Raw genomic sequence first — 9,399 nt, 5'->3', positions numbered from 1 at the left:
CCATTTGGATTCATGACTCAATGATTGCGGATTATCGATTATAATTGATAATTATTTGTGTATGAATGGAGTTAAGCAAAAAAAAAATGATAGTTAGCAAAAAAAAATCTGAAACTTCTAGTAAGGTACTTTAAATTCAATTTTGGTGAATCGTTATTATTAATTTAAAATTATTCATGAAATAGATGATTACATGTTTATTCGTTTTTATTAAAAATTTAATTTTAAGGGACAAATAAATATATACCTAATTTTTTTCTTTCTTTTTTTTTTGGTCAAAAATTTGTTTCTTTCTATTTTTTATCTTTTCTTCTTAAAATTATGAAGTTAATCTTGTTTGAGTTCCCACAGAACCAAAAAGCATTAAATAATTAAAGCAAAACACACAAATATTGATATATATATATATATATAATTGCCATATAATAAATAAGTCTTCGATTAGAATATCACCTGTTCAGTTAAAGATATATATAGACGACACACACACTTTGAGATGTAAACGACGATCACTCCAATCTCCAATTCTCCACCCGTATTTTGTCCTTTCTTCTTCCAATTCTTCTCGTCAGCGTCGTCATCATCATCAAGAGATTTAGTACTCAACCCCCTTTGCAAAACCCTAATCGGTAAGATGAGAATCACACGTAACGTCAAGGTCTTACTCTTCTTCCTCTTCATCTCCCTCTTCCTCATCGCCGTATCCGCTGGCGAGTCAAAATGCGAGTGTTCACACGAAGACGAGGAAGAAAACAAAGCCGGAGCTAACAAATACAAGATCGCCGCCATACCTTCCGTTCTCGTCGCCGGAGTTATCGGCGTTCTGTTCCCGTTACTCGGCAAATTCTTCCCGTCTCTGAGGCCGGAGACGACTCTCTTCTTCGTGACGAAAGCCTTCGCCGCCGGCGTAATCCTCGCGACGGGGTTTATGCATGTGTTGCCGGAAGGTTACGAGAAGCTGACGTCACCGTGTCTGAAAGGAGAAGCTTGGGAGTTTCCGTTCACAGGGTTTATCGCAATGGTCGCTGCGATTCTGACTCTCTCCGTTGATTCTTTTGCGACGTCGTATTTTCATAGATTACATTTCAAGACGTCCAAGAGGATTGGTGACGGTGAAGAACAACGCGGTGGCGGTGGAGACGATCTTGGGTTGCACGTGCATGCTCATGGTCACACGCACGGGATTGTTGGCGTGGAATCTGGTGATTCCGAGGTTCAGCTTCACCGGACTCGAGTTGTGGCTCAGGTATTTAATTAATTCAATTAGTTACTTTAATTTACCTCTATTTTTTTATTTTTATTTTTTTGTTTTGAGAAAAACAACATTATATATATTAGCCAATTATATATGTCACTTAATTTTCATTTAGCTACTTGTTTTTGTCGTAATTTTGGGTAATTTTGTCGATAACTTCCGTTAGAATTTGTTATATATACAAATCGTATATGTTTAACCAATCTTATTACAAGAGAAAATATATATTATTATTTTTATAGTATATATTTCTCTTTTACATTATTCCTATATTATATAAAAAAGTATACTACTACTCTACTACTAGTAGTTAATAGGTGCATGGATTTTTTGGTCCATGCGGGTAACATATTCTTTCGGAGAAATTTGACCACATATTCTGGTCCCCCCTAAAGATAAAGCCTGAAAAATCGACTCTCACTCTTTAATATAGTAATTTATTCCAAAAGTAACTGTTAATACGGTTTGTACCCTTTAATATAAGTTTAACGTAAAAAGTGAGTCAACTAAAATGTTGGGAAACCTGAAGTTAGATCAAGAGATGCAATCTTTTTGTGTGTATGTAACTAAGCATAAAAGTATGAGATACAATTATAGATGATGGTTCCATATATGAGTTTGCGTCCCTTTTCATCACCCTCTTTACGCAATTTTTAGCATGAAGATTCCAATATAGATTCCTAATCATTTTATGTAAAAGGTGAAGCTAACAACTACTCAATTTTAATAACAATTTATTAAAAATGTATAGGTGTTGGAAGTGGGAATAATAGTACACTCAGTGGTAATAGGAATATCACTTGGGGCATCACAAAGTCCAGACACTGCCAAAGCTCTCTTTGCTGCTTTAATGTTTCATCAATGCTTCGAAGGTCTTGGTCTTGGTGGTTGCATCGCCCAGGTAAACTATTCTCCTATCTTTGCTTTTCATTTTTTATTTTCACAATTCTTTTTCTATTTGCTATATTAAAGAATCATAGGATGTATATAAGGTGTATATATGTAGTATTCCTTGATATTATCTATTGAATTTTACATAAAATGTGTGCCGTCCATCTTTTCGGTTTTTTTTTGACTTATCCCTTCCACTTGCGAACTTCAAACACCGATTCCATTTTCAACTCTTGGCTTACACACACATCTGACTTTCTTCATTTATATATGTCTTCAATTAATCACAAGGAAACAAATTTTAAAATGTATAATATTTTTGACCATTATTGTTAGCTATAATGTAAAATGCATGCAGAAGTTGAACCTTTGTTGCTTTAATGGCTCTGAAAACATGTTTCACAAAATTTAATGTTTTGCAGACATTTGACTTTTCTTGGGGCAAAAAATCAAACATTTGACATGATAAGATAAAATAATCTAATCATGTCATATATAAAACTTGGAGAAAATAATAGTTATCATAAGCATATCTAAAATAATTTCATGTTTCTTCTAAACCGACGACATCTAAACATAATCATTTGGTTGATTAAATGACAATTTGCTTAATTGTGATTTTCTGATCATTTGAATTCTCATATATATATATATATATATATATATATATATATTGCAGGGAAATTTCAATTGTATGTCAATTACAGTAATGTCGATATTTTTCTCTGTAACGACGCCGGTGGGAATAGCAGTCGGAATGGCAATTTTAAGCTCTTATAATGAGTCAAGCCCAACGGCACTGATCGTGCAGGGGGTCCTTAACGCTGCCTCTGCAGGCATCCTCATCTATATGTCTCTCGTAGACTTTCTCGCAGCAGATTTCATGCACCCAAAGATGCAATCTAACACTAGACTACAAATCATGGCCCATATCTCTCTTCTTGTTGGAGCCGGGATTATGTCACTTTTAGCTAAATGGGCTTAGAACGAATCGCCTGCATTAAAATACGTACAGTTTGTTATGCAAATGATGATATATAAATTATGGTACAAATCGCGAGATTACAAATTGCTAATGTTCACTTATAGTTCATAGTCTTGTTTATACGAATTATAAAAGTTTCATATATTATGACATAAGTTGGTTTAAAATTTTATTGTTTCATATTTTTCAGTTGGTTTATTGGTTGAAGAGAACATTCTAAAGTGTCTTAGCAAAATGTATGGTAAAAAAAATACAACGAAATAGTAGCAATTCGATTTTTAAAATATGTAAATGGGAAAAGTGGAAATCTATTATGGTATGTAAATTTCATATTTAATCATTTTGACTAAAATAAACAAATTAATGATGGAGGTTACAGTTGCCAGAATCTGATATTTAATAATAATTAAGAGATGGCCGAAGTAAATACTAAATACAACGAAAACGTTGACTGGTTGTTGAAAAAAAATAAACGTTTTGACTATTTTTAGAATATAATCAACTCATAAAATACTTTCTCTAGAGTCTATATATTGTAAATATTTGACAAGTCGAAGGAGGATTAGCTTATTCACTTTTCCATTTTAAGAACAAAGAAAATATATATAGGTTACAAACTTAATGTTTGACAAAAAAAAGGTTACAAACTTAATTAGATATCCCTGACAAAGGAAAAAAGCATAAAATAGGATATCTTTCTTTTGAAAAAAATATTTTACATTGTGCCTAGTTAGATAACAAATCTTTAAATATGATGTAGAGATCTTAACATTACTAATTTAGCTATCATTTACTTAACCACAAATGGATATATTCTAAAAAGAAATCATTATCCTTAAATCGCAATGGATAACGTCAGACCCAAAAAAGGAAAAACAAGATTTGTTGCAGAAATATTAATATAATTGTAGTAATTGACTGATAGATAAATATTACACAGTTAGAGATAGCTCAACAAACACGAGACCTTAATTGGATTAAAAAAAGCCAAAAACTAAAAACGTTTTTTAGTTAAAAAAATATTACAAAACATATATGTTTTTCTCTCTAATTCGACAGTGTTATCGTTCATCTTCGGCAGATAGAGATGATGGATCTTCTTCTTCTTCTTCTTCGACTTCGACTTACACCGTGATTGACACGCACGCGCGTATGACGAGGACGAATATCTTTCGAAGAGTGAACCGTTAGGCGCCGCTTTGGTTGGAGCGGAGAAGGTTCAAGCGGTGGCGGCCGTCTCTTTCTGCTATCTTGGAAGACGTATCAACCCCCGTCGTCTTCGCCAGGGAGACTAATCGTTCGTTTGGAAAAATTTTAGCCAGAGAAACGGCGTCGTACTCCCGCAGAGATCGTACGTCACTGAAGAGAGCCTGGTAATAAATATTTCATGATTTTTCTGTTTTTTTTTTTTTTTTTTTTTTTNTTTTTACTATCATCGAGATTTATACAATGCTATTGTTTTTAGTTATAGTTTTTTCAAATTGAGATTTTGTTCATCGCAATCGTTTTTTAAAAGATTTTCAATTTAATTAAATTGTTTTTTTTTAGTTATCAGCTAATATAGGGATTAATAGGATGTATGTGGACTAATTAATTAACTCACCACAGGATTGATTACAGGAGTAATGCATTATTTTTTCTTGAATGCAGGAGAGACACAATCACGTACCGTATAGCATCACCTGGTTTCGCTCCTTCTCCGTTCATGTATTGAAAGTGTCAAGTGTGTGTATTCATTCTTGTTCACCATCTACAATATTGTTTTAGTTTTTTCTTACATAGAACCTCCTTAACTCGAGAGAGAATTTCTATAATTCTTGTAGTTGATTTTATTAAACGTCACCGTTTTGCTATTTACCCGAGCAATGTGAACAGTTTATATGGCGTTAAAAGTTAAGAGCGGATTGCCAAGTCTTAATACAGATTCCGATTTTTTTTTTTTTTTTTTTTTTTTTTAAANGTTTTAGTTTTTTCTTACATAGAACCTCCTTAACTCGAGAGAGAATTTCTATAATTCTTGTAGTTGATTTTATTAAACGTCACCGTTTTGCTATTTACCCGAGCAATGTGAACAGTTTATATGGCGTTAAAAGTTAAGAGCGGATTGCCAAGTCTTAATACAGATTCCGTTTTTTTTTTTTTTTTTTTTCATTTAAAAGTTAGAAACACTAATCCAAGTTGATTTTTCCCCAAAAACAATAGTTGAAAATCGATCTCCTAACGATAAATATCTTATTTTGAACATCGATCTTCCTAACGATAGACGATAGATAGATGTCTTATCTTGTGTGTTCGGATTTTGGGGATTTCATGCGGATGATTTGACATTCATATTTTGTGTGTTCGGTAGAAGGTAAAATTAAACAAGTGACCGTTGTTTTGAGATAAAAGGAAAAAAATAACCTTTGTCGAAGAAAAAGGAAATTACAACAACGTACGTAACCAAACCGTAAAATTTCTTCTTTTTTTTTTTTTGTTGGTCTTCTTTTCTGAAGAAAACCCTAATCTTTTGCTTATAAAAATCTCAGAACCCTTTCTCTCATCAAAAGTGTTTCGCCTAAAAAGTCAGATCTTTCGATTCTTCCAATTGGCTTTAATCGATGGATGATCATTCCCAATTAACACGTACGTCTTTGCTCTCGAGTCTCGATCAAACCAACTCGATCTTGTTGCTCTTCCGGTCCAGATCGATATCGTTTCCTACAACTTCCACGACAATATATATCACCCCATCGATCGATGACTTCAATCAACCTCAGCCAAAATTTCAGTTCGTCGGTCCCCGAGACTATCTATGCTCTCCGACGACGTCATCAATCACACACCAGATCACTCTCTACGCTAGTCGATCGTTATCTTCAACAACGACAGACCCAAACCATCGTCCGTTACTCTAACTGCGATGCGTCTAAGTGGATGATCGATCAGAATCAGATACAGTTTTTTTTTTTTTTTTTAAATTCCTTTCTTAATTTTTTCTTCAATTTCTTTTTGATTATTAGAGAGATTTTTTTAAAAAAAAATTCCTATTTTATATTTTCCTCTCTAGATAACAAAATCTGAGTGTTTAGAGAGTCACGTGATGAGTGGACGTCATCAAGACGGTGGGCTTTAAAGTCTAGCTTTGACGATGGGCTTTCCTGTCTAGGCTCTCTTCTCACCGTACCTCCCATGGGTCTGGGCGCTACCTTGGTATTCTTTAATCCTTAGACCATGTGCAATGGGTGATTCTCACTAATATTAAAAATAAAAATAAATTTGGTGAGATTCTTAACTCACATATGGCATTTTCTATTAGTTTTATTTAAAATTTAAAACAAATATTAAATTATTAAATCTGTTAAGATAATATCTCTTACCACTTCATTTTTTTTTTCTTCAAAATAATGCTTTTAATTAAAATCACTTTTTAATTCACAATTTTTTTAACAATAATTAAAATTTTGGATTGATTTTGTATAACTCTATCTTCCATGACTATTGTTTTGTAGATTTACAGTCTTATAGTTTATTATATCTATTTATTTCTAATTGATCTTATTTCTGTTAGACAAGTGTCTTATAATATAACTTATCTTTTAATCCACTTGTCATAATACTACATAAAAAACATATTCGAAATTATATAATAAGATATATAAAAATAGGGTTACTTTATAGACCATTTCTATTTCTTTCTTGTTTGCCATATGTAAAACAAGAATCCTCTGGTTTTCATTTTAATGTTTGATATGAAGATATTTATCTAACTACTGGTTTTTTAGCTAACATAAACATTAAACATGAATCTTCTGATTTTAGCTAACATATATATTCAGTTTAATGTTTGATATATACCAAAAATTAAACATTTAGCCAGCTTCCACGTTAGCTAAAATCTAATCCAACTCTAGCCTTTATATATTAATCCATTTCACATAAGATTCTCAATTTCACAAATAACCTTTTTCCTTTCAATCTCTTAAAACAAGAAAAAAAAAAATAAACAAGACAAAAAAAAATTATAATAGAAAATGAAAGAGGGAAACAAAACGAAGACGAAAGGATGCTTCTACGTTACAATAGTAGTTTGCATTGTTTTGATCGTGGGCTTAGGCATCGTCGCTGGTTACGTCGGATTACAAGCCGATATTGCCCAACAAAATGTAAATATGTCTATTATATATTATATATATAGTCAACAAATGATTATGATGGTGATCGATGGTGATGATGATGATGATGATGATGATGATGATTATATATACTTTGTTTTTGGTATGTGGCAGGTGAAGCACAATAGGGTGTGGATGGTCGAGTGTAAAGCTCCAAGCAAAACAGCTTTTGTGTTAGGGATTATAGCACTGTCATGTTTGGCAGCAGCTCATGTCATTGCCAATGTGATCGGATGCTCTACCTCCAATCTATCAACACCCGGCGTCGGCGTCAGCGCCATAACTAATACGATCGCTACACAGTTCTACATAATATGCCTTGTTCTCAACTGGTAATAATTTTTAACACTCCTAAAACTCAGAATAGATGTCATGCATGAGAAAAGGGGAAGTTAATAGATTTGCTGTAATCTTATAGTTTATAGAGATATCATGAAATACATACCACTAAATATCATTACGTTTTTAGAAATAGAACAAATACATTTTTAAAAGTTTACAAAGCCTTCTTAATAAAGGTTTCACAAAAAGAACAAAGCCTTCTTAAAAATGATCATTCAAATGATGTATACAAGTAATATTCGTAAGCTTAGGAAGATTTTCATAAACTTTCCTAATCATTTAATTACTACAAAAAAAAAAGAAACGAAATATTTATTAGAATGCATTTTTAAAATATCAATTTACCACAAAATTAATAACATTAATTAATCAAACATGTCAATAATGATGCATATGATGAGAAAATTAATCAAAAGGTTTAATCAGTATTGAATCATTACACAGGGTACGGTTGTTTCAAGATTAAACATTCTATAGCGTATTCAACCCAGTTACATTTGTTAAAAGCTCTTGAATGAATGAAATATGAATTCTGGATTAAAATTTCAGACAATGTTGGTTGAGAACAGGATCGTAGGAATCGCTGGAGCGGTGTTACTTGCGATGGGGATATGGTCAAACAGAGAGTCAAGATCAAAATGTGGATTCACAAACAAATATTTTCTATCTTTTGGAGCCAAGGTGTGTTTCGTTCATGCCATTGCCTCTGTCATTTATTACTTATCGTCTGTCGTAGCTAAATAATGTTGAAGTTAATTTGTGAATTGGTCGTATATATCATAGACTTTCGCAATTCCGTTTCTTTTGTAAAGAAATCGAAATCTCTTTCTTATTTTATAATAATTCGTGTAACAAAGATAACAGAAGCTAGATAACTTAAATAAGATGTTCAAGAATTCTGTGAATACTTGTGATTGTCGTACTAGTTACTATACGAACTAAAAGAAAGAAAGAAAAAAACTTATGGCTATGACGTGGGCATATATAGTGAAATTTCACGTGGAAAATGTTAAATATAGTGTAAAATTTGAATTTTGGTGAAATTTTCTTCAAAAATGATTTATGAATTAAGCTAGAAGGGAAATACAAGAGATGGATAAAGGTGAAGTTTAATTTCTTCAAGATCAGATTGAGGAAGAACGTCGTCGGAGTTTTTGAATTCTCGAGGCTCTCCTCGTTTGGTTCTAAATTTCTTGTGTTATTACTTATTTACTTGGTTCCTGATTTTTTTAGTAAAGACGATAAATATAAAAAATTAAGCTAGAAGGGAAAATACAAGAGATGGATAAAGATGAAATAGAAGGATAAAACGTTAGTTGCCCAAAAAAAAAAAAGAAGGATAAAAAGTTATAATTGTGAGATTCAAAATTGATTAATTATATTTAGACTCGAAAATTAAAGATCTTTCTAACAAATCTTATTCTAATTAAATTTCAAACTTGAAAAATCGAAATTTTCGCAGATAGATTCGCTTTTTCCGTCACATACAAAAAAAAGTTTCCATTTAATAATCCTATCTGGCATCCAAAAACCCTAGCATGCAAACTGAACATCCCGATGAATATGCATTCATACCATATGACATCATTATTTACCACGTGTAACAGTAAACTTTAGTATAAATTAAGAAACAGAAGCTATAGTAGATCTCAAAACTACAATGTGTTTCTTTCAGACGTAGAGAGATCTCAAAATCTCATACTGTTCGTCTCCTTTTTTTTTTTTTTTTTTTTTTTTTTTTTTTTTTTTTTTTTTTTTTTTTTTTTTTTTTT

The 9,399-nt window shown here is 31.9% G+C and overlaps 2 protein-coding genes across 2 annotated transcripts; both read left to right on the top strand.

Moving 5' to 3' along the window:
• Positions 438 to 3,278, top strand: LOC104763168 (zinc transporter 5). Its single transcript, XM_010486577.2, has 3 exons — positions 438 to 1,246; positions 2,007 to 2,156; positions 2,826 to 3,278. Exons 1-3 carry the CDS (start codon positions 635 to 637, stop codon positions 3,129 to 3,131), a joined length of 1,068 nt encoding a protein of 355 aa, XP_010484879.1. The 5' UTR covers positions 438 to 634; the 3' UTR covers positions 3,132 to 3,278.
• Positions 7,076 to 8,506, top strand: LOC104763160. Its single transcript, XM_010486569.2, has 3 exons — positions 7,076 to 7,276; positions 7,400 to 7,617; positions 8,197 to 8,506. Exons 1-3 carry the CDS (start codon positions 7,145 to 7,147, stop codon positions 8,369 to 8,371), a joined length of 525 nt encoding a protein of 174 aa, XP_010484871.1. The 5' UTR covers positions 7,076 to 7,144; the 3' UTR covers positions 8,372 to 8,506.

The sequence above is a fragment of the Camelina sativa genome, chromosome 3, assembly GCF_000633955.1.
Source record: "Camelina sativa cultivar DH55 chromosome 3, Cs, whole genome shotgun sequence".
NCBI classification, from domain to species: Eukaryota; Viridiplantae; Streptophyta; class Magnoliopsida; order Brassicales; family Brassicaceae; genus Camelina; species Camelina sativa.
This window is presented reverse-complemented; position numbering and strand designations above follow the sequence as displayed.

Excerpts from the sequence above, each read along its gene's own strand:
- LOC104763168 (XM_010486577.2), top strand. The coding sequence starts at position 635 with ATGAGAATCACACGTAACGTCAAGGTCTTACTCTTCTTCCTCTTCATC. Across the intron at positions 1,247-2,006 it reads GGACTCGAGTTGTGGCTCAG|GTGTTGGAAGTGGGAATAAT; the intron begins GTATTTAATTAA and ends AAAAATGTATAG. Across the intron at positions 2,157-2,825 it reads TTGGTGGTTGCATCGCCCAG|GGAAATTTCAATTGTATGTC; the intron begins GTAAACTATTCT and ends TATATATTGCAG.
- LOC104763160 (XM_010486569.2), top strand. The coding sequence starts at position 7,145 with ATGAAAGAGGGAAACAAAACGAAGACGAAAGGATGCTTCTACGTTACA. Across the intron at positions 7,277-7,399 it reads CCGATATTGCCCAACAAAAT|GTGAAGCACAATAGGGTGTG; the intron begins GTAAATATGTCT and ends GGTATGTGGCAG. Across the intron at positions 7,618-8,196 it reads ATATGCCTTGTTCTCAACTG|GATCGTAGGAATCGCTGGAG; the intron begins GTAATAATTTTT and ends GGTTGAGAACAG.